General features: G+C 48.1%; 1 protein-coding gene across 1 annotated transcript in view; it reads left to right on the forward strand.

The window, feature by feature from the left end:
* The window catches only part of LOC135809347 (acetyl-CoA carboxylase-like), a 78,020-nt gene that overhangs the window by 43,674 nt on the left and 9,361 nt on the right, over positions 1-24,985 (forward strand). Inside the window, exons 43-61 of the mRNA XM_065322683.1 lie at positions 5,267-5,335; positions 7,042-7,133; positions 7,340-7,451; positions 8,081-8,173; positions 8,813-8,881; positions 10,458-10,529; positions 11,072-11,146; positions 11,828-11,887; positions 12,256-12,327; positions 12,691-12,828; positions 14,316-14,357; positions 14,890-14,968; positions 15,430-15,527; positions 16,988-17,098; positions 17,732-17,996; positions 22,630-22,817; positions 22,977-23,112; positions 23,615-23,792; positions 24,571-24,692. Coding sequence (XP_065178755.1) covers positions 5,267-5,335; positions 7,042-7,133; positions 7,340-7,451; positions 8,081-8,173; positions 8,813-8,881; positions 10,458-10,529; positions 11,072-11,146; positions 11,828-11,887; positions 12,256-12,327; positions 12,691-12,828; positions 14,316-14,357; positions 14,890-14,968; positions 15,430-15,527; positions 16,988-17,098; positions 17,732-17,996; positions 22,630-22,817; positions 22,977-23,112; positions 23,615-23,792; positions 24,571-24,692 — 2,071 coding nt within the window. The remainder of the gene's footprint in view (positions 1-5,266; positions 5,336-7,041; positions 7,134-7,339; positions 7,452-8,080; positions 8,174-8,812; positions 8,882-10,457; positions 10,530-11,071; positions 11,147-11,827; positions 11,888-12,255; positions 12,328-12,690; positions 12,829-14,315; positions 14,358-14,889; positions 14,969-15,429; positions 15,528-16,987; positions 17,099-17,731; positions 17,997-22,629; positions 22,818-22,976; positions 23,113-23,614; positions 23,793-24,570; positions 24,693-24,985) is intronic.

A 24,985-nucleotide genomic window follows, 5' to 3' on the forward strand; every position in this document is an offset into this window, starting at 1 on the left:
TTCTCGAGCAGATGTTGGCAGAAAGAAATAACAGCAACTGTTGATGTGCGCGCGCGCGCACGCACACACACACACACACACACACACACACACACACACGTTACCCAAAGCAACATACCCTCATTCTGCACAGGAGCGAGCTTCCGAAAGCCTTCGGTCATTGTGAGAATACAGCACTATGACTATAGCACTGTGGCCGATGTGGAACAACTCATTACTCTCGTCTTCTTCCTTATATATGCACAACTTGTCCCTCTTCAGTTCCAGCTAGCAGTTAGGTTTTGTCAATGAGGCACACATCACTCTTTGTGTCTTCATCTTCGGTGCAGCTCAGTGGTGTACTGGGCTTGGGGCGATCACAGTCATTGTTATCACTATCACTGTCCATGACATGTTTGTCTTCTTGCTGCTGGTCCTTCGTGCTTGTAGTAGTCTCCTCAGCTTGGACATAGTCACTAAGCTCTTCGTCCTCTAGGCGTGGTGTGCCCGCGCTGCCGATCAGCTCAGGGTAGTCCTCGCTTGGTTTACTGTCTCTGCGACGTAGTGAGATCTTTTTGAAGAATTTCTGCGGCAGATTCTTGTGCTTTCTCTTCCCGGAAGGTAGCCAGTCGTCATCTGATCCGCTCTCTCTTGCTTTCTCGGACTCTTTGAGCTCATCCAGCTTCTTCATTCTAGCCTCTCTTTTCTCTTCTAGCTCCTTCAAAGTACTGCGACGCCTGCTCTTGTTGCTGCTACGGTGTCGCTCTTTCACAGTACTCCCACGTCCCTTTTTTCTCTTGTGCTCCTCATCACCGGAATCGGCAGGCTGCAGTTCAGCCTGGATTTGCACCTCGGCGGTTGTTTCGCCCATAGTAGTTGCAGCAGCGTCTTCTCCCTCGCTCTCGTAGAAATCCTCGCTGGTTGCATTCTCGATGCTGCGCCCGTCCTCTGGGTCTGCCGAGTCAGTGTCCTCGTCGTCGGCGTCCTCCGGTGTCTCTACCTTTGCCAGTCGTACACCAGTAGGAAGCTGCCATGTCTCCACCACTTCTCCATCGTCGTACTGTCGGTAGTTTCTCGGCTTCTCTTTACTTTGCGATCTGGCACGTCTCGATGTGAACTCTTTATCCACAGCGCCCGGCCGAAGGCTACTAATAATATCCACAGCCTCTTCCGGTAGCGACTCCCAGATGTAGGATGACTTTCCACTGGCACTGTCTGCCTCGACCTGTGCTGTCATCTCCTCCACCGACATGCCGTTAGTCAGTCGCTTGACTGCTGGTCGCAGGCCACACTTGATCAGCTGTGCGAATGCGCGTAGAGGATTCCAGTGGACTAGCTCAGCGTTTGCTGGTCCCTTGTAGGTGTCGGCAACCAGTCTCTTGATGGGAATGCTTGGCCGCTTGACCTTGGCTGCACCTTCCAGTGTGGGTATCAGCTCAGCTAGGTGCTTGTGAATGCGATTGTTCTGAAACCAGTTGTTGCTGACAACGTGCGCCACTGCTTTGTACATTTTGTCTTCGTCATCCCACACGCCAGGCTTCTGGATTGTCTGCCAGTTCTGGTGTCTGATCCACTGCTGCAAGTGCGTGTTCTGCCGTTCCGGTGATGATATCCCGGCCAGTATGCTATGTGCTGCCAGGGCGTGCATGTTGCGTTGTGCCAGTGGCATGTTTCTCTCCAGAACTGAAGCAGTAGCACTGCTGTAGCTGTGTTCGCCTGTGCAGTCAGGCGGCTCCAAGCTAGCCTTGATGTTGCTGTCCACCATTGTGATGAGCATGGGGCTGCTGCTGCTGTCACTGCTGTCATCGTTCTCATCATTCTCACCTCCTCTTGTGTTTACTACCACAGTGACGTCACTGTAGTTTCGCCGCGTCGATACGATCGAATCAGTGCGGGCTTTCGTCAGTGTCAGCTTTCCTCCTGTGTCTAGGCTGTGATGAGTATCTGTGCTGCTTCCGGAGCTGTCACTGTCGGTGGACAGTGTGCGCTCTGTACTATTCCTGACAATACCACTGGCTGGTCGTGCCCAAGTGGCTTCAAGCACGTTACTGCTTGACACGGGTGCAGATTGCCTGCGAGTTACAGAGTTTGTGTCTGAATCTGTTGAATCTCTGCTGCTGCTGCTGCTGCACTCATCTGAAACTAGCAGGCTCAGGTTGTCAATATCGCCTAAACTCTCAGCATCACTTGGATCACTGGGCATAGCAGCACCGGTGCGCGTGTCTTCCGCGTGTGGTGCCGCAAGACCACTAGCTCTCTTTGCATCCTTGTCTGCTGCTTTCTCTGCCCCGGGAGTTTCTCCTGCTGGTTGTGTGGGCGATGATTCCACTACAATTGAAGGTGCTATTGCTTCTGGTGCTGCTGCTGCTGTGTGCTGTGATGCCGGTCGTGATGGTGTTGGTGATGTTGGCCGCGAAGGTACCTGCATCGTTGCTAGAAGCGGCACTGCTTTCTGTCTCTGCGCTATCGATATCAGTTGAGGAATGTGCTTGTGAGGAGTGCTCCTCATGGCTACTTGTGCCGCCCACCTCTTCTCGTCTGCCCTTTTTGTGATCTTCTTTTTGTCTTCATTGCGCTGTCTAAGGCGCTCCATGTCTGGCTTGACTACCGTCAGCAAGGTCTTGACGGCCATGTCTAATGTGTCCTTTGCCTTGTTGAACAGCAAGCGATCTCGATCCGCAAACGGACACTGGCAGCAGTCGGGTTGCGGATAAGGTTGACGTCCGTGCATTTTACTCAGCTTGGTGAGACCCACGCGCAGCACGGGCATGGGTGTCAAGATGACGTCCGGGTCCACGTCCTGGCCGCGTCGCTGGTGCAGCTTGGTGAGGAATCCAGCCAGTGCCTGCGTTGATCTGAACTGAACCGCATGACACATGCCCAGACTGCAGTGGCTCACGCCCAGATAGATGCTGACCATGTACGCTGCCACGCACGACTGGCACTCCTTGTCGAATGCGTTCCTGTTGATGGTGCGCTCCTGGCTGCATGCCGTTCGCCGTAGCTGGTGGTAGCACTCGGCCTTGTGTAGCTCTGCCAGCAGGAACAGGCCGTCACATAGCATGTGAAGGGAGTTGCTGAAGGGCTTGTGTTCGTCCGTGTTTGACTTGATGTAGGTGAGCAACATGGCAATGCGGGTGGCACAAGAGTACTTTGAGTTCCAAATGATGTGCTTGTGCGTGATGAGCCAGCTGGTCACTGTTTGGATATCATCCGTCTTCATGATGGCTGTGTAGTCTGCTTGCCCAGAGCAGATGTACTTGTTCAGATGGAAGATAACTCGTTCGCTCTTGTCCCTCACGTCCAGCCACATGTCGTAAGCGATGTTGAAGTGTTGTGGGAACCAGTCCTCCCAGCCCAGTATCTCCGCCAGGCATTTCTTACTCAGCTCGATATCCGCCTTGCTCTCCGCGATGAATCTCTCCAGCTGTTCATGGCCGTCTTCTGGGCCGTTGTACTCGTTCTGGTTGTCAGCCTTACTCCATTTTCTCCGCACCATTCTATCTCCCAGTTTCTGCCAGGTGGCCTCGATCTTCTCCAGATCTATGTACACAGTGGAGTATGGCTTGTAGGATTTGTACTGGTCGCTTGACAAGCCCCTATTTACCTGTATGTCTTCCCACTCCTTATCCCGCTTCTTCGCCTTCTTTCGCTCCTTTTCCTTTTCCCGCTCCATTTCCTTGAGTTTCTCCTTCAGTTTGATCTCCTGCTCTGTTTTCTTGCGCTTTCCCGCGGGCACTTTAAGGCCTCCTGCGCCTTGAGCTTGCTGCTCCATGGTGGATGCGGCCTTGTCTGCCTTAAATCACGGGAAACTCCCCTGGTGATGTAATCTCTGCTTTGTGTATTACGTGTTCACAATAGTAACAATAGGTACAGTACCACAATGGAATTCCACTTATTTTGCTCTGACACACTAAACTTGCTTCAGCATGAAATACTGGTTTATATGACACTGTTGTTGCTAATTTTTAAGTGGTTTGTTCCACGTTCGTGTGAAGTCACACACACACCCACACACACGCACACACACACACACACACGCACACACACACACACACACACACACACACACACACACACACACACACACACACACACACACACACACACACACACACGTACATGCACTAGGTGGGAATGATGAACTGCCAGTGGTCGATGGTGACTTCTTTCAGGTGTAAATGTTTTGTGCACGGGTGTGTGGGTGTGTGTGGGTGGGTGTGGAGGTCAGCACACATCTTAACCGTCACTGTCAACACTTTCCATCGCTTTCTGTGTGTGTGTGTTTTTCATGTGTAAATGTGTAACTGTACTGTTCCATAGGTTTACAAAGCAGGTGTGAAACATACCACCCATCCGAAATTTGTCGTGCGCCCTTTTTTGCACGTTTTGTAGTTGTTGATCATGTTTGCGGTGTACCATCCACACTCAGCATCCTGTGTGCTTTGTAAATGTGTGATGTGTGTGTGTGTGTGTGTGTGTGTGTTTCTATGCTCTAAAATTATCTCATTTACTAATGGTCATTTACTAGTGGTAGGTTGTCTTTGTTCTGAGGAAAGTGCTGGGAGCAATACCTATAATTCGTGTAGTTCGTGTGACTGCTTCACTAATGTCGACTGGCTGTGCTGTGGCAGCCAGAAGTGTAGAGATTCTTGAAGCAAGTTGTTGGCTTGCTCCAAATTCTGTGAGAAAACGGAATCCTTCAAAGTTCTCACCCATCTCTGCTCCCTTGTGTCACCCACCCCGTTGCTATTCCTAGCTGCTTTACCTCACACCAATTATAATATAGTATGCACTGTATGTATGCAGCTCTGCACAGTCCACATGTGTGTACTCCACAGTCAGTATTGTAGGATGGGAAAGACTATGAGGGTCCACTGCTGCTTAATGATTGTCAGAGGGGCAGGAAACTTTGAGTTTCAGCTGTATTTTCCGCTGAAGCTATTCTTGCGTTGTGTGCGTGTGTGTATGTGTGCGTGCGGGCGTGCATGGCATTCTCTGGCATGGCCTTCCTTGCGTCTCACACACACACACACACACACACACACACACACACACACACACACACACACACACACACACACACACACACACACACACACCTTGAGTATTCACAGGTGCTAACATTGGTGTGGCGACAGAGCTCTTTGTAGTGAAGTTCCTACATCTCAACCTTATAGAGTTTGAAGATTGACCTATGTCTGCCTGAATTGAGTCGAGTCATGACTTGTTCAGATGATCATCGTTGCTGTGCTCTTTGTCTATTTTGTTACCTTGTGTGCTGTAGTTCCCTAAGACCGACTGCAATCACATCTTCTTCAACTTTGTGCCGCCTATTCTGGTCGACGTTGACAAGGTACACGCGACACACATTGAACTTATGGGCAGTGTCTTGTGGCATGTTCGAGTTTGACTGTTGTTTGGGGCAGCAGCGTTTGATACTGGCATCATAAATTAATATTTTATTCCCGTAGCTATGCAAAAGACGTTACTTCAGTAACGTCTGGCGCTAGCCAGGGTCCACACAGCTTTACTTCCGTGTTTGTTTGTTTGTGCCATCGGCATGCCTGGCGCTATCCCGTACCGTACCATCAAAGACAGCTGGCCACAATATTCAAATCGGGCTTTCAAATGCAAGATCATAACGCGAAGCAACTTGGAAGAATGAGTATGTATGCGAAGTGTATGGGGGGGGGGGGGATGCATGGAGGGCGATAATGCGGGTTCTAATCCTAGCGCTGGGAACGATGAACCTGGGGGGTTATGTACTCTTGATTTAGGTAATACACCCTCACCAGAGATTTGAAGGCGAGAGCTAGCTGTGGCCGAAGAACGGCAAACGGAAAAGATGCATGGCGCTATCCCGTACTTGTCCCCTACCGGACCATCAAAGACAGTTGGCCACAATATTCAAATAGGGCTTTCAAATGCAAGATCATAACGTGAAGCAACTTGGAAAAATGAGTATGTGTGCGAAGTGTGTCGGGGGATTGCATGCAGGGCGATAGTGCGGGTTCGAATCCTAGGTTATGTCTTGAAAAAATAGGAGAAATGAAAAATTTATAACATCCCTATGCTTTTTTTGCCTAGGTCATCAAGGTGGTAGACGGTGTCGTATACCCTCGAATGCAAAGAGAAAGTTAGATGTAGCCAATCAATGGAAGAAAACATTTCCATCAGTTCTAATAACATGCATGATGTCATTGATGAGCTAGGCAAAAAAGCATAGCGTAGGGCCCTGAGTTTCCAAGCTCTCTCGTTTGGACTTTCATTGTTTGCACCTGGTGATGGCCAAGTGGCGAACTGTTGTAATATTGCAGAGCTGGTTTGGATTTGCAGTGCCTTTTGGAATGAGTGTGTCCAACTGACCAGTCTTGTACTTCAATGAAACTGCAAGAAGCCTAAAAAAAACTTCTCCTGACTTGGATATTCACGTTGGGGTCAATCCTCCCACCACTATTAACGGCTTCGCTTATGCTGAACGTGTCTATCAGGATATGAGTCATGTGACACAGTGGGAAGCAATGCATATTTTTAGAATTTTTACTATTATTGATTGCTGTACGGATAACCCAAAGGCAATGGTGCCTACATCAAGTGGTGACCCCGAACCAAACACAAAGCAAAGAGGTCATATGCAACGGAGTGATGATGTACATGTACACTGCGTAATGATGTCCACTACAATCATGTTATCCTTGTGTCCTGTGTAGAATTAGTCATACTTGTACTTGTTTCCTCTGGAATTGATCACTGTCACTCAGCAATGTGTGCTCTGCCATGCTACTGCAGTTGATCACTGTCACTCGGCATTGTGTGCTCTGCCATGCTGCTGCAGTTGCCGTAGCCACTGTTTTAGTTTCGTGTTATTTCTCAACTCTCATGTACATTCACCACATTCACCATATTCTTGTTTTGTTTTGTTTTCATAATGTCCGCCTTACTTTCATAATGTCCGCCTTACTGATATTAGTCATGGCATTAATAAAACTGTTGTCTGCATGTCGCTTACTAGTATTCATTTGGTGCTGATCTTCTCTTGTTTCCTGTTCTGGTTGGTAGCTGGAGGCACAGCTACGTGGCCTAGTTGCACACCACAGTCGCCGGCTATTGCTGTTACGGGTCACGGAGTGTGAAATGAAGCTGACTATGAAGTAAGTCAATGCCTGTGCTGTCAAGTTCTTCATGATGCCAACGTTGGTGTGTCTGACATGGCGTGGATTTTGGGACAGGTGTAGAATTTCGCTAGAATTTGGTAGAAGCTCATTTCGTCCTGTGTTTGTTTGTGTGTGTGTGTGTGTGTGTGTGTGCACGCGTGCGTGCGTGTGTGTGCGCGTGTGTGTGTATGCCACTGCAACAGGCTGACGACGCACGGCAAGAACATACCAGTGCGTGTGTTCATCACCAACGACAGTGGCTACTTTGTCAACATGGACATGTACCGCGAGGAGGAGGATCCTCAAAGTGCTGGCGTGAGTTGTAGGCTTGTGGCACTGCAAACATAGGCGATTGGGATTGTGCTTACGATGCACATAGGCACATAGGCATGGTCACTTGTCTTAATCAATGTTCAATACCCATAGGGCTAGTGCGTAAAGAAGCAGTTACACGTATGCCTGCCTACCTGCCTGTCTTTGGTGGTGGATATAGCCTTGGCAGATGTCGGTATCCATCTGATGAGAAGGCAGTGAATGTACTTATAGCATGCTGATTGCCAAGAGCCTAAAGTTGATTGTGTTGTGTTGTGTTGGTGGAATGGACAAGGTGCTGTGCTTTATTTCACAGTACATGTGTTCACTCTAGTTTGCTCAGTATTATGTATGCGTATGTGTGTGAATAAACGGGGTGCTCTTCACGGCTTTCCAACTTAGCATGACACCATTCATGCAGCATCAATGCAGGTGCAGCGCTGCACTGTGCGTTGACTACTGTGCGTATGGCTGTACTATACTGGTACAGTAGTGAAACGTGTGTGCGTGCGTGTGTGTGCGTACGTGCGTGCGTGTGCGTGCGTATGTGTATGTGTATAGCACAGCACAGCACAGTACTATGAAGTAAATACATGTACATGTGCATGTGTGTCAATACTTTCTATGTGCAGTTGATCTTCCGCTCATTTAACCGCAAGCACGGTGAAGGACCATTGAACGGTCTTCCGACGATAAAGCCGTATGAAACCAAGGATTTATTGCAAGTACGTGTACACGTGTGTGTGTGTGTGTGTGTGTGTGTGTGTGTGTGTGTGTGTGTGTGTGTGTGTGTGTGTGTGTGTGTGTGTGTGTATATCTGCATGTGTGTGTGTGTGTGTGTGTGCGTGCGCGTGCATGTGTGTGTGTGTGTGTGTGTGTGTGTGTGTGTGTGTGTGTGTGAGAGAGAGAGAGAGAGAGAGAGAGTTTGAGTGTGTGCATATTAGCATTGACTGTGCATGTATTACGAATGCATCTTGTAGGGTTCAGATACAGTTGCTTAGTTTTGTTTAACGTTACTCATGGAAGATCATCTTCTGGCCTTTTATGTCATTACTGTATTCATATGATATGGGATGGCTACCCATGGTGTGATATCGCAGTACACTAATCTTCCCCTGCCAGTTCTATGCAGCCACGTTCAGCCGGCTTTCATTCACCAGAAGGCTGTTGGACCACTGCTAGGTTGTATGCTATGCCAAGTCAAATGGCGATGGTGTGTGGCAATCTTGAGATGATCAAGGGCCTCAGTACCTAGTGCTGTTCTCAACTATTTTGAGCACATACTAGGCATCCTTGGAGGTTGAATTTGAATTCGGACTGTGCCAAGCTGTGCTATTGTTGTGCTTGCTGTACTGCCTGTGTAGAGTCGACGGTATGCAGCACAGACTATGAACACTACATACGTCTACGACTTCCTCAATTTGTTCTATCAGGTGAGTTGTTGTGTTGCTATGGTGTTGGGTCCCTGATCGGCACCTGCCTGTTATTGCACCCACGATATGTGCCTGGGGTTTGCCTGTAGCTAAAGATACTTGGCAAGATGAGCCTGTGTCGACGAAGACGACATGTTTTTGGTGCATACAGCGCCAGTCGAGGCAGCTCGAAGTAGAGTGCTCGATACGCAAATGTGCAGAGCAGTGTACACAGTATGTGCTGCTGTTTGATGACAGCTGAAATGCGTGGAACTTGAAGTTACAGCTCCACGGCCATTTGCCTCCAGTATTTGTGCATGTGTTGGGTGTCTGTCGATGAAGTAGACATGTTGCTGGTCGCTGTTTGCATGCATACCCATTAACCTACAGCAAGAACAGGAGATTTAAACAACTTGCAAGAGGAAGGTCCCCAGTTCAGAGAGGAAGACACTTCTAAACAAATAAATTCAGACAGAAACTACGGTGTTTCACATCAAATGTGTGCATCCAGCCAGTTCGTGCGGTAAAACCTAAACTCAATGTGTGACTGGCAGGAGTACTTTAAACAAATTTGAGATGGATTTCTTATGGGGTATTCACACGACAGGCACTTGCACGTTTTACAGGGAGTGACATAGAGAAAAGTGACTGTGTGGATTCACACAGCTGCACTCGACGACAGGCACGTTTGCATTTTTGAATGCTTCACCGACCAGTAGCCATGGGTATTTCAAATTTTCAAAACACGCCTATAATAATTATCATGCTCTAAAGAGCCGCGTAAAAAATCAAGTCTTGTTTCGCGCTTTTTGGTGTACATGTACTCGTGCACGCCACGATTATCGTGAAAGTGGGCCCCCAGCTTGCTTGCACTTTTCAGCCAATTTCAGCCACTTTTCTCGTTCACAGGTAAAATACCATAGCAACTTTCCGGTGCACGCGGATTTGCCTGTCGTGTGAATACCCCATTATTCCAATAAGTGCTTTTATAGCCAGAAAAGAGATGTGACATGCAACGTTTACTGCTACATGTACATCAATCACCATTCCGCATGCACTCACGGCTGGACTGCAGGTATAGCTGATAGTAGTGCATGGCTCTCTGAACCATTTCGGATGCCCTGGATCATGTATGGTGCCCTGGACCATGTATGGTGTATTGGACCATGTATGGTGTCTTGAACCATGTATGGTACATTGGACCATGTATTGTACATTGCATGGTACATTGGACCATGTAGTGCGCCCTGGACCATGTAGGGTGCCTTGGACCATGTATGGTGCCCTGGACCATGTAGGGCGCCCTGGACCATGTATGGTGTCTTGGACCATGTATGGTGCCCTGGACCATGTAGGGCGCACTGGACCATGTATGGTGTCTTGGACCATGTATGGTGTCTTGGACCATGTATGGTGCCTTGGACCATGTATGGTGCCTTGGACTGGATAAGGCATCTGGGTCGTTGTAGCAATCTCGTGTCTACGCGCAGAGCAACCTCCTTGAACTCCACATCCAGCCGCCACATTTTGGCTAGCGTGTTGGCACAAGCATGAGTGTTGCCGTGGCATGTCTTATTGTGTGGTGTTGTCACTACAGGCTGTGAGAACACACTGGCGAGAACATGCCGAGAAAGGACACTGCTCTCCCAGTGACATACCAATCAAGCTGGTGAGTGGACTGAGTTGCTGCCTATACATGCCATCGCATTGAGCCTCCTAGGCTGCCTCTCCTGCAAGCAGTGCATGTGTGTATGTGTGTGTGTGTGTGTGCACGTGTGTGCGTGTATGTGTGCGCGCGTGTGTGCGCGCGTATGTGCGTGTGTGTGGTACCTGGTGTGTGCACGTGTGTGCATGTGCACTTGTTCACGTGTATGTATGCATGTGGCTACGCTTTGAGCAAATACTACCTACCCTTTGAAGCTCTCTATGGATCCATATCGATCCATAGATCCATAGATCCATAGAGGGTGGTGGCGTTCCCACGGATGCAGAAAACTCGGCCTCTCGCCGAGTCTCGCGCGAACCGTGATTTTTTTTAAGCTCTCTCTGAATGATCGTGTTGAGTGAAATATCAGAGCTGAATTCTATTTGACTTGGGTTGCTAACGGCTAATGCATATGCACTATCTGCCATACTTGTACCTTTCTGACTGAAAGGATCACATGTTAAAAACTTTATGCTGTTGTTTCTGTTGTGAACATCTTGGTGTAGCTTGAGTCCAAGGAGTTGGTGTTGAATGAGCAAGGACAGTTACAGGAGCTTACACGTGCCCCGGGCAGCAGTACGGTGAGAACAGAGTAGCCAATTCACATCTTACCAAGAGTACATAGCTTACCTCCGTGTGTGTATGTGTGTGCAGTTGCTAATGTGCCGCCATCACGACTTGTTTTCGGAATTGTCGTTTTCAGTGTGTATCCAGCTCTATGCATGCATTCACCATGTGAGGTTAACCTGCATACTTTTACCATGTAAGGTTAAACTGTGCGCTAATTCTGAATACGAGTTATGATGGAGGTTCATGTTGAGTTTACACTCTGGGGCGCTACACATGGATATTCTTGATTTTACTTGGGACACTCAACACAACTATGTTGTTTGTATTACAGAGTACCACATGCATGTGTGCAATGCCAATACGTTACATCTCTACAAATGTAATTCAGCATCGTGTGCTAAGGACCTTGATAGTCAGGACTCTGCCAGTCAGGTGTCAACCGGGTTGTTGTTGGTTGGACTGTCTAGCATGTCAGCATGTGATGTGCTTACTCTATGCTCGGTACTACTACCAGTAGTGGTGCTCTGAGTCTCCGCTAGCTTATCATCATTGGCCAGCAATCTCTGTGTGTGTGTGTGCGTGCGCGCATGTGTGTGTATGTGTGTGTGTGTGTGTGTGTGTGTGTGTGTGTGTGTGTGTGTGTGTGTGTTTCTGTTACATTGCTTGCTTTTTATTGCGTTACCTCGGCCTAGGTCGGTATGGTGGCGTGGAGGCTGACTCTGTTCACGCCTGAGTGTCCCGAAGGACGAGATGTAAGCTACTCTGATTACTCTCTTGTGCTAGCAGTCTACTGTCTAACCGTCACTGCACTCACTGCACTGTGATGACTCATGTGATTGTTTGTGTAAACGAGGGAAAGCTTATCTGTGCAGTTTTGTGTGGATGATGCTAGGTAGTGAGTCATTTAGGGCTGCCATGGTTCGATTTGATCATGTATTCCTTTGTTGATTTCCGTGGGCGGCTTGGATATACTTCCAGTAGCATCATTTTGAGCATGCTGAGCATTCTGTCGGTGTTTACATTTGCCTGGGGGTCGTCGTACTGTACATTGCAAGTCTATCCACTGCTAGTTTGCTTTCCTAACATTATGAATGCTGCTGCTGCTGTGTCGATGTGGCAGGTGATTCTGATCAGTAATGACATCACTCATCAGATTGGCTCATTCGGTCCGGATGAAGACATGCTGTTCAATGTAAGTAGTACAGGAATCCTGGAATTCACACTCACACTCAAACCACGCACAGACACCACACGCAGACACTACACGCGCGCGCACACACGCACACACACACACACACACACACACACACACACACACACACACACACACACACACATGCCTTGTTGTTCAGTTCTTTGCACACATGTAGACCGAAAGCAGAATACAATGTAATTGTTTATTGAATTGTAGACTGGTTGTTCAAGTACTGACTCTATTGTACATGAACCTGAGTAGGACATTGGTAACTGTTTGTGTATTCACATTGGTGTGTTTTGTTGTCCATATTCACCTCGGTGTGTTTTGTTGCCCGTGTTCACACTGGTGTGTTCCTAGGAAGCATCTCTTCTTGCTCGCTCTCTGGGCTTGCCTCGTCTCTACATTGCTAGTAACAGTGGTGCCAGAATCGGCTTGGCCGATGAAGTCAAGCGGATGTTCCAGGTTGCCTGGGTCAATCCCGACAAGCCCGACGAGGTACTGTAGTGCTGTGTATGTGACTGTGCTGTGTATGGCCTGTTACTGTGCTGTATATGGCATGTGACTGTGCTGTATATGGCATGTGATTGTGCTGTGTATGGCATCATTGGCATGTAACTGTACTGCGTATGGCCAGTAACTGTGCTCAGTGTGCTGTATATGGCATGTGACTGTGCTGTGTATGGCATGTGACTGTGCTGTATACGGCATGTGATTGTGCTATGTATGGCATGTGACTATGCTGTATATGGCATGTGATTGTGCTGTGTATGTGTATGTGTTGCCTGCATGGTTGACAAAAGTACTCAATCTGCGGACCGAACTGCTCCGTCCTTTGTGGACTCATCAGCGCAGCACAAAGAAAATGAGGCAGAACCTGATAGCAATGAAAAATAAATTTTCCAAAGGCAGATAAAAACCAGGCCCGAACGTACCATGCCAGAGTGCTCAAACTGACAAGTCAGTGACCTCTGCGCAACACAAACAGCAAAGTCACTACCCCACATGAGAGTAGGAGTGGAAATATCAATCTGCGGGCAGAACTGTTGCATCCTTTGTGGGCAAATCAGCGTAGACAAAAGTAGATAGGCCTGGATTGGGGATAGGTTTGTACAGTGCTGGCAACTGAAATCCGACCCCCTGAGCGGTGGGTTCACATTCTTTGCGATGTGAGCGCACCGCTCAGGGGGTCGGATTTCAGTTGCCAGCACTGTACATGATTGTACTCTTGGCTGGTGGGTCTGGATGTACATTGCATGTACATGTACATGTGTGCACTCCGATTGTCCAGTTGGGCCGTGTTAACAAGACAGTTTTCCACACACGTTGATGCTGAGTCCGGTTTGAGCGAAAGGTGTGTGTTTACATGTAGGGGGTTGGCCCAGGGAGATCACGAACTCGGCATGCCGACTTCTAAAATGGAGTCTTGCGTGGTCCCTTCGGAGGTGAAATCAACCCGGGTTGAGCACAATGCATCTTGTGAACGCTCTTGTCAACGATCTGTGTGCATGGATGGTTGAAAACTCTTGTGTAAATGTAGCCTTACACGATCTCTGGTTTTATCAAGAATTCAAGATAGAACTGTAGTCTCCCTTGGCTATGTTTCCACCTCTTTTGCTGGGAAGGTCTAGGGATAAACCATGGGATTTGGTGTGCTCCTTTCTTTGTCTTCTTGCCTTATCACCATTGTAACGACTTTGAAGACTACTGTAAATCGCCCAATGTTTGCGTCACTCCATTTTTGCGACGTCGCAGAACCAGCGAGTTAACGATGGCAAATGTTCGCGGAGCACTGTGGCCACACATATACACCCACTGTTGAAGTTTGACATTCACGATGGTGAATATTTGCGTTATGCTCTTCTCGCAAAATAACAAACATTAGGCAATACAGTAATGGTGCGAGAGGCCTCGACAAAACTGCCTGTGGTTTCTGTGCTTCATGTGTTAGTTTCTTTGTCTTCCTTTACCATTGCAATGTTCAGGGCTTCAAGTACCTCTATGTGACACCAGCAGACTACAAGAAGGTAAGCTTCACTAACATGTTACGGCCGCATTCAGCTTGTGTCCTGGCTCTTGTGAGAAGTCTAGAGGATATTTAGTTTGTCATGACACGAACAAGACTGGCCGCATAGAGAATTCTCCATGCGGCCAGTCTTCTGCTCCATAGTACATGTCCATGCACTCGGACACGTTTGTCAGTCCTGTTTTCTCTCATGGTCATGTATCGTGTCTAGCCCCATGTGCCAACGATACACAGCATAGCATGTCTTGTACCCTGTGATAAGTGGACACGCCGTTGAACTGTCGCATTGTGTAACTGCATGATCTGTCATGGGTTCAGGATTCCACCTGTACGAACTTATAGTACGGACAGTAGTGATGAGATTCATGAAAATGTCTTACTACAATGACCTAAAAGCTGATGTCAGGCGGAAGCGGCTTGCCCATGATTCTGCCGCCCTCGCACTTTCAAGTCCTGCACATGTTGCTTTCGATCTTCTGTCCTTGTGCAATCACAAGGTTGTGGGTGCTGCTGTTTGTTTGTGTTGCATGTAGATCTGCAACGAGAGCAGTATCAACGCCAAGTTAATCGAGGATGAAGGCCAGAGTCGCTATATGATCCTGGATATCTATGGTACGTTGTGTCGGGGGCGTGCATTCTGCCCCCCCCCCCCCCTCTCTCTCTCTCTCTCTCTCTCTCTCTCACCTCTCTCTTCTCTCTTCTGCCATGGACTATCAGGGCCGTAGCACACGATCAGGCCTATCCGTCCATGGCCAGACCTTATTTCTAAAGAGTTTGCCCATCCAGTTTGTGCATATCAGGGTTATTGAAATTTTTGTCAATAGGGTTCTTTTCCGGTCAAGTATCCCATTTGGCTAGGTATCCCATTTGGCCGGGTATCCCATTGGGCCGGACCACCTGAAATCGCAGTGCTTCGGGCCTGACTATGGAGTAGATATCCCAGCTATTCAATCCTGTTAGTCTACTCACCTCAGTCCTCTGTACCTGCATGTGTTTACAACCTGGCCATGTCTCACCCCAGCATCTTTGCTTATTGTCCTCATCCCCTTCCTCGTCCTCGCTGTTATTTGCAGGTCGGCAGCATGGCCTCGGTGTGGAGAACTTGCGCGGATCTGGCATGATTGCGGGCGAATCATCACAGGCGTATGATGAGATCTTCACATTGAGCTTGGTCAGAGCTACTGTCCTATGCTGTGTTGTGCTCTGCCTGTATATGCACGGGTGTACTGTCCTATACTGTCTTGTGCTCTGCCTGTATATGCACGGGTGTACTGTCCTATGCTGTGTTGTGCTCTGCCTGTATATGCACGGGTGTACTGTCCTATACTGTCTTGTGCTCTGCCTGTATATGCACGGGTGTACTGTCCTATGCTGTCTTGTGCTCTGCCTGTATATGCACGGGTGCAAGTACAGTAAAATCTGTGACTAATGACCACCCCTTGGGGCCAGAGAAAGCGGTCTTTTGTGGCAGGTGGTCCTTAGGGACCATCGCAAAAGTTCGCAGAAGCCCCTGAAACGAAGAGCATACGTTTGGGGGGGAGGGAGTCGGTGTCGAAAATCGCAAACCGGGCTTCAATTCAAAAAAGTATTGACGACATGTAGGAGCTGATATAGATTAGCATGCCATCACAGCCGGCGTAGATCGCCTGTCAGGACGCGTAGTCCATTCATGCAACTGCGCGTGTCGCGTAGCTGGCTGCCTGTACACTGTGTGTAGTCTAGTACCAAGAGTCCATAAAACGCGTGGTTTATGGACTCTTGCTAGTACTAGTACTAGCAGGGGTTCATAGGGTTTATGAACCCCTGCTGTGTAGTATATTATAATAATTATTATGTGTGAGCATCCAAGTGAAATAATGAAGCCCATATTGTGACTGTCGTTTCGTTTGAGGGGGGAGGGAGGGGGTCAGGCCCGAAACTAACGGTCTTCGTTTCGGGGGCTTCTGCGAACTTTTGCGATGGTCCCTTAGTTAGACGTTTGCACCGCACAACCGTACATGAATGTGAGTCTGTCCGTGCCTGACGATGTGGTCTGTAGTAGCAGGCTGGTCGCTAGTCACGGTGGTCTTTACTTACAGGTTACAGGTTTTACTGTACAGTATCATTCTTCTCTGCCTGAGCTGGTGGGAAATGGTCTGCTGCATGTAGCACCCACATCTGCAGCGTTCTTCTGAGAACAAGAAAGGTTTTGATTTTGTCCTGTCCTCGCCATACTGTCACACTGCATGTCCTGCACCGCACACCACTATGACATCTGAACCAAGCAGTACTGGTGCGCGTAGCTGGGTCCACCTTTTAGGGGTTGTACTGTCGAAATATTCTTAGGTGTGCAGTCGAAATATTTTTAGGCGTATAGTCGAAATATTCTTGGGGAGTGCATTGTGGAAATAGTTTAGAGGTAGCACAGTCGAAACTGATTTAGGATGTGTACAGTCGAAATATTCTTGAAGCAGTTTGACTATTGTACATGTACATGCATGCGGGTATGCATGTGTGTTTCGTTTCTGTGGAACTATGCTGTAGTCTGCTTGCACACTTTGCTGGGGGGTATGTCCACTGGTTGTACTCACTTAGTATTTACAGTGATGTCTGTAACACTTGTTGCACTCGTTCTCCCGTACATCCTAACAGGTGACTTGTCGCACAATTGGCATTGGTGCGTATCTGGTTCGTCTCGGTCAGCGCGTGATCCAAGTAGACTCGTCACACATCATTCTGACTGGAGCGGCAGCTCTGAACAAGGTCGGTTCCTAGATACTTTTAAAATGAACTGTAGTGTGTGTTGCATGCAGAAAGACAAAGCTGTCAAGTTTTGAAGAAAATTGCTATGCAACATTTTCGAATTGCTATTCAAATTTTGATTTTGCTATGCAACAAATGGAAAGTAAATGATTCCCTATCATGGCAGATTTTCAGACATCTCGCGCTCGCGCGCTGGCCTTGTTCGTAATACAAAACCTACTTAGAACGTGTCATGTGAATCTTCGCCGTCGGAGACCCCATATGCAAAGTAGCACACTCTTGGAAGCTTATTAAAGTTTACTCTTGTTATGCGATACCAAAGTCAATGTCAACGGGGTGGAACCTATAGCCAAAGGGTCTCTACACTTTGCCTTATAGGCTGGCTAGTGATAAATGCTGCATTACCTGCTACTGGCATTGTAGGTTACTAGTATAGTGTCTCTCTGCACTCTATAATCAAACTGTGTGATGTCTGGTGTCTGATGTCTGATGTTTGATGTGTGCCCGTGTGGTGTGTGATGTGTGCCATGTGTGATGTGTGCCATAATGTGATGTCTGATATCTGATGTATGATGGGTACCATGTGCCGGTACCATGTGGGATGTGTGCCATATGCGATGTGGTGGTCTGCAGGTACTCGGTCGCAATGTATACTCCTCCAATGCTCAGCTTGGCGGCACGCAGATCATGCACCAGAACGGTGTCAGTCACCTGACTGTGTCCAATGATTTTGACGGCGTAGTTGCCATGGTGAAGTGGCTCAGCTACGTGCCAAAGTCGCGATCATCACCGTTGCCCGCGCTACCCGTGTCCGACCCTATCCACCGTCACATTGAGTTTGTACCAACCAAGGCGCCGTACGATCCTCGGTTCATGCTGGCTGGAAGAACCAAGACAGGTACAGTACTGCTGTATACACTCACTCACTCATGTATGCTGCACTTCTCTTGCTGTAGGCATGGTACTGTAAGTCTACAAAGTTTCGGCCCATTCAAATTTCGGCCTCCCAGGGCTAAAATCCATTTCGGCCGCATCAAATTTTCGGCCTGTACTGCTGCTGCCTATATACACTGTCACACTAAACCTTGCGAAACGAAATTTTGGCCGCAACAAATTTTCGGCCAAGCATGACCAGGCCGAAAATAGCCGAAAATAAAAATGCGCCGAGTATTTGTTGACTTGCAGTAGCTAACTGCCTGGCACCAAGTCGTGTGTAGTCAAGTTGAGATAGCTGCGTGGTGCATATTTAGGAATTCCCCACACGGGTTTACAGAGACCGCAAGTACTAGTACTCAATAGGGATTGACGGAAGTGTTGTAGTACTGTAAAGTACCGCCAGAGCGCCCCGTCTCGCGAGAGCGCCCCACCTTGATTTTACAGCCAGAGAAAGGAAAATCGTATGGCAGAGTGCAACGAAGTGTGTACGATGTGAGAATCTTTGTGTACTAAGGTCACACTTGGCAGTTTTTTATGTGGAGCTTGTGTCCACTTGAAGGTCCGGATTGACTGCAAAACGTGCAATATGTGTACAAGGTTCATGTCGTATGACCTACAGACAGCAGACCACCTCCACAATACGACCACGAAAGGATGAGATGGTGGGGCGCTCTGGCGGTACTTTACGGTACTTATTTATCAACACCGCCTACTAAACAAGAGGTACACTGGCGGGACTCAGAGAGAGGACTTCATTTTAGAAAGAGCATTCAGGCAGTCTGAGCAAGAGAGAGAGAGAGAGAGAGAGAGAGACAGTGATTGATTGGGGGTAGTTTAGAAAGGTAACTTAGAGTAACAGATTGAAGTGACCGGAACAAACAAGCCAGTATATCCCATCTCACAAGGGAGGGAAGAGGCGAGCGGGGAAAGGGTCAGGGAGAAAAGGTCAGCGGAGCACAGCCTCAGCAGGGGAGAGGTGACAGGGGAAAGGTCAGCGGAAAAGTCTGTAGTGCAGTGTAGCAGTCATTCTGTACCATGCATGTGTGTCACACCCAGCCACTGCTCCTGTAGTGACACCTTAGTATGTCCTAGTTTAGTATGTCACACACAAGAAAAACTGAAAACGGAGAGCTAAGGATTAAAATTAAAAAAGAGGACCGTAAGTTAACAAGTTATCCTTTTTTCTGCTTATAACCGTTAGCAAGAGTAGGTAAACAAGAGTGTGCAACTCCGGATCTCTCCTGCACAATCTGCAGATACCCTGGCCCACGGCGGAATTGTTTGTTGACGTCACCTTTTTTTCAGAAAAAAACGCGCATCTTGCCGCAGAGCAGTGTGAGAGCACGTGCTTGACACCGACCTTGCAACGTAAAGCCCGGCCAAGTGCACGAGGCAAAACTTTCCAAAAGAAAAGACTCCCAGCGCGTGAATCGTAGAAAAGATTACGTCAACAAAAAAATTCCGCCGTGGGCCAACCCATCCACCCTGCATCCGGGAGTTGCACACTCTTGTCTATCTACTCTTGCCGTTAGTGTTGGACAAAACGGATAACTTGTAAACTTATGGTCCTCTTTTTTTAATTACAGTAATGAGTTACATTTTCTGAACCACGAGGTTACACTGGAGAAGAGCAGGAAAAAACTGATCTCTACTCGAAGAAGAGAAGAGAAGAACTGGAGATAAGTGTTCTGTACAGCAACAAAATAGAACAATATAAAAGAAGCCACATTCGGATCATTCGATCCATACTGGGCCTGCGCGATCACTCCGGGGTCAACACACAGCCGGAAGTAGACATGTGTGTAGCTACAGCACAGCCAGAAATGGATACATGCGCACAGAAATGGACTAGAGGAGCACACCGCGAGCTGCAGGACAGCCAGCAATGGTTCCTTGCATACAAACAGACCTGTGCAGGTGCCAAAGGAGACACAGAAATAATCACAAATGATTGTCTAATGACAGCTCCAACCTTTGCAAACATCTGCACAAGTTCCGAGGAATGGCTGTACGTCTCCATCACATCCGTCAGCAGCATGTGCAGCGGATATGTGCACGACGGATTAGCGGAATGCAGCATGACTGAAATGGCATACACACATCTGAGCTGCTTGGTGTGCTCAGCAGAGGTTGATGGTTCAGTGCATGCTCCAAGTCATCACCATACCGCATCTTCCACACTGCAGCCCACAATTCTGGATTCATACTGCGCACCACATCTTGTATATCCAGATCAGTCAGCCCACCTGGTGCGCACTCCCTCTTCTCAAACTCTTTGGATTGCTCCGTAAGCAGCTTGTGAATTCCAGATTTGGTGGAATGGAGTGTGTTCCCTGGTGTATCTAGTGTATAGGCCAGATCAGCGCTGTTCTGCCTGGACTTCAGGTGGTTCGAATGTAGGGCAGTATGAAGGTCACCGCCTTGGCGGTACAAGAGGGTACCGTCCTTCTTTGCCAACGCACCTCTACTGGCGGTCAACTGACCGGTTTCATACTTCAAAGAGTAATCATCAGAGTGGAGGTAAAGTGGTGTCCAAGATGCTGCTTCAGCGTAGTTAACAACCACTTTCCTGACCTCTGCAATGCTTCTGGCTGATCGCAGTTCAGCAACTTCAGGTGGTCCCGGGCTGTTGCTAGTGTTGTCTAACGAGGTTCCTAACACAGGTACTCTCTTACTTGATTCCATACTCTCTCACACACACACAAGGTTACGTATTGTTAAGTTTGGCTTTCACTCAATTCTCCAGACACAACGGAGATGCAAATTCTGCGGCCGCAGCTGCGAGGACCGTATTAGACTTCTGTAAATTCGTTTCAACTACCAGTGCTCTACGCTGCGCTGCTTCTAATGTCTGCGGATCAAAATCGATTACCTTATCTTTAATCGGCGGATCTAAAGCATCGATAAAAGCTTCTTTTGCGATGTCGTCGATTACTTCCGACGTCGCAGAAGGGTATGCGCGAGCAGTCATCAGCCGTACATCGGTGGCGAGTTTTACCAAACATTCGTTTGGGGGTCGTCTACGATGGCGCAATTTGACACGAAACAATGACGAGTTCTCCTTTGGCAAGAAATGGTCAGTCAAAACAGTTCTCAATTGGACATAGTCCTCGACGATAGATGTATCACAAGCCAACAAAAATCTCGACGCTTCTTTCTTCAAAGACTTGCGCAAAAATCGGTATCTCAATGCATCTCGATCGTTGTTCAAGAGTCTCGAGGATGACGCCACAGGAGAGCTACAATTGAAATCGGCATCTAACAAATTCTCACAGCGCTCGACAATTGGAAAACCATATGCTTCGCAAGCCGAATCAAATTCTAAAGAGAATACTTCAATATCTTCGCCAGACGCGCCAGAAAACACAGGAAAACTACCAGCAGGTATGCGACACGGATCAACAGTCATTTTCGTTTAGAAAGTTTGGAACCGTACACAAGTTTGGAATGATAGAAAAAGGGCGCCACACCAAAAGTTTGGAACGATACAAAGAATGAAAGCTAAAATTACGAGCAAGGTGCTACAAGAACGAAGTTGAGTTGAAACGAAACGAGACACAAGTAAAACGCAATGCAGTTAGGAGTACTTACGATTCTCAGGGTCGTGAGGTCGAGCGAAAAGTCGGGCGTCAATGTAAAGTATTATTGGCTGTACTGTACTTTCTTAGAAAGGAATATGCAAATGGAGACTCAGGGGAAGGACTACTGATCGGGCATTGATTAGGGTAACTTTGGAAGACTATCATCCGATCAGGACTAGAGAACGCAAGAGACTCAACTGTCTCGGTAGTGCTGATGGGGGGTCGTTTTTCAGCCTCGCTGAGTACATTTTCGAAATTCCCAGGCCTGGGGTCAGATTAGGAAAATAAAAGTGCAACTTTCAGGGCTCTTTTTCGGTGCTGGCGCTTTGGCTGTCGACAACACATGTACATGTATGCTCTGCTTGTTTTCCTGTAACTATGGCAACTTGCCTGGTGACAGTCGCCAGATCATGTATATATATATACAGTAAAACCTGTCATGGCGACCACTCGGACGAGGCGACCACCTGTCCAAGAAGACTATTGCAACCAGGACCAAGAATGCTATTTCTTGTAAAATGAGTTAATGACCCTGGATAAGGAGACCACTAGTCTTGGTAGCAGAGAGCACACTTTGAATGTCCCTTGACTCTAGCGGTCGTCTAAGACAGGTTTCACTGTGTGTTGCTGCTCAGTGAAATCTGATCAGCTCAGTCAGTGTCAGTCAGTGTCACGCTGCTGGACACAATGCAGCCCTGGCCAGACCTGCCAGCGCTGGGATGTAGAGCGCTAACGTAATCCTCCGATGGGATTTCATTGATCAGCACTGTATGTGTCCAAGACAATGTTAGGTGCTGCTTGAGCATTTGCGTGTTTGTGCATTATGTGGTGGTGTGCGTGAGCAGGGTTGTGTTACACGTGGATCCGTTATGTAGTGAGGATTTACACGTGTGTGTGTGTTTTGTGTGTGTTTGTGTGTGTGTGTGTGTGTGTGCGTGTGCGTGTGTGTGTGTGTGCGCGCGCATGCGCATGCGTGCATGCGCGTGTGTGCATGCATGTTGTGCCTTTGCCTAGACTCCGGCTGGGAGAGTGGTTTCTTCGACCGCGGTTCATTCTGCGAGACCCTGAAGCCATGGGCGCAGACTGTAGTGTGTGGACGAGCTCGCCTCGGTGGCTTACCTGTCGGTGTTATTGCTGTGGAGACGCGTTCCGTGGAGCTGACTGAGCCTGCTGACCCGGCCAACCCTGACTCTGAGACGAAGGTAACATCCACTTTGCTTTCCTACTGCATAGCACCTCAAGAAGAGCAGTTTAGTCGCTGAGAATGGCAACCACAATATGTTATACTTGCCTGCATTGGATGGCTATTGTATGGCACCTGATAATGCTTTACATGTGTGCTGCTTTCCTTCTTGTCGAAGACGGTCAGCCAGGCTGGGCAAGTGTGGTATCCGGATTCAGCCTTCAAGACGGCACAAGCCATCCGTGACTTCGACAGGGAAGGCCTTCCGCTGTTCATTTTCGCCAACTGGCGAGGCTTCTCTGGTGGCATGCGAGGTGGGTATGGGAGAGTAATGTCCGAGTTGATATAATCCTTGACAGTAACTGTATGTAGTATGCAGACCGCTTAGACCTTCAAACACTGGCCTGTACACTGACACAGGGTGCTAACTTGTTGATGAGTACTTAGATTTCATTCAGCACGTACACGTATGGCTGGGGTATTCTGGTGAATATTTCTTCGTGGGAGAACCCAGTTCTGTCTCCACGGAGCTTCAATATCTTGAAGAATATCTGGGGCATTTAGATAGTTCACGTTGTCGAATTTTGCATTCAAAGCTGGTACATGTACTTGGATCTTAGCAATTGGGTGAAAGAGGCCTAGACCTTCAAGCATTGCCAGTTCACGTACAAGAAATCACGTACAAGAAATCTTTGTGTTCCCGAGGCCCTGGGCCGATGTAGAGATTCTGATGCTGTGTACAAACTGATCACCTGTTAGCTTGAAACTTAACGTACGGTGCACGTTTTATTTCACTGCCTCTCTTTCCTGGTGCAGATATGTTTGAGGAAGTGCTGAAGTTTGGTGCGCTCATCGTCGATGCACTACGTGTGTACCACCAACCCTGCTTTGTGTACATACCACCGAGAGGTGAGCTGAGAGGTGGTGCCTGGGTCGTGCTCGATCCCACCATCAACCCCGACGCCATGGAGATGTACGCAGACAACGAGAGCAGGTGAGCGCGTACATGGTGCATGGCGTGTGCCGTAGCAGTGTGCAGCCTGTGTGTAAATGGGAAGTGTATGAAATCCAGTCTGGTGAATTAAGCAGAGGTGTGCTTACCGCACAACCTAGCGTTCATTGTACTACACGTAGAGGTGCACATTCCCAGGTTTGTTTGTTTAGCTGTATTTTTACCTCACCACATGCGCAGGCAATACTTCAATACCTGCCTTCTCACTGGGCGTATTTCCACAGTTCCCACAAAATGATTCAGGTAGATGTAGCTGTTATATTCCTCGGGCTGGATTTCACTTACCACCACTGTACACGTATACCATCATCTCTATCATCACATAATTATACTTCCTGTGTAGACAGGTGGCTTGCGGTGTAGGCAGACTTCCGGGAATTAGTCTAGTCATGGTTGCCCAGAGAAAGTGTGCACTGTAAAACCTTGTAATTTTAGGTGTATTCAAATGTTGGTGCCAGGGACCTGACAGGTTTCAGGTGTAATGTAGAATTAGGTGACCAGCTTTCCCATCACATACAGTGCATACTCTAGAGGCTTTTAGGTGTAATTTAAATTTCAAAGGTGCAAGGTTTCTCTACCGAAATCACCGAAATTCAAGTACACCGACAATAACATGTTTTAGAGTATTTGTGTATGTGGTGAGTACATGCACTGTACTGGTATGGGGTGCCGTATCCATAGCGGAACACATCACTGCCTGACACTGCCTGTGTAGGACCACTTGTGCTCATCCATGTACTTTCCTCTTCTTGCTTCACAGAGGTGGCGTTCTTGAGCCGGAGGGAATTGTTTCCATCAAGTTCCGAGCGGGAGACATTCAGAAGTGCATGCATCGGCTGGATCCACTGTGTGTACAGCTCTCCGCCGGCCTCAAGGCAAAAGGTAGCGTGTTAGGATGCGTGTGTGTGTGCGCACCCGCGCGTGTGTGTATTTTTTGCTGTTTCGTCTGGCCTACCGTATTTCCCCGTAAGTTAGTACGTACTAACTTTCGAACTTAGCAGCCACATGAGTACTATCTTTCGGGGAGTACTTTTTTATCGGGGGTAAATGACACGCAGTGGGAAGCCTGCGCAACTCTAGTGTCCGTGCATATGATGTATGTACTGTACGGTGTCTGTACATGTAGGACGGGTACGAACTTACTATCGGGGGGAACTGTCTTTCGGGGTGATAAC

Source organism: Sycon ciliatum, chromosome 2 (assembly GCF_964019385.1).
Source record: "Sycon ciliatum chromosome 2, ocSycCili1.1, whole genome shotgun sequence".
Taxonomy (NCBI): domain Eukaryota; kingdom Metazoa; phylum Porifera; class Calcarea; order Leucosolenida; family Sycettidae; genus Sycon; species Sycon ciliatum.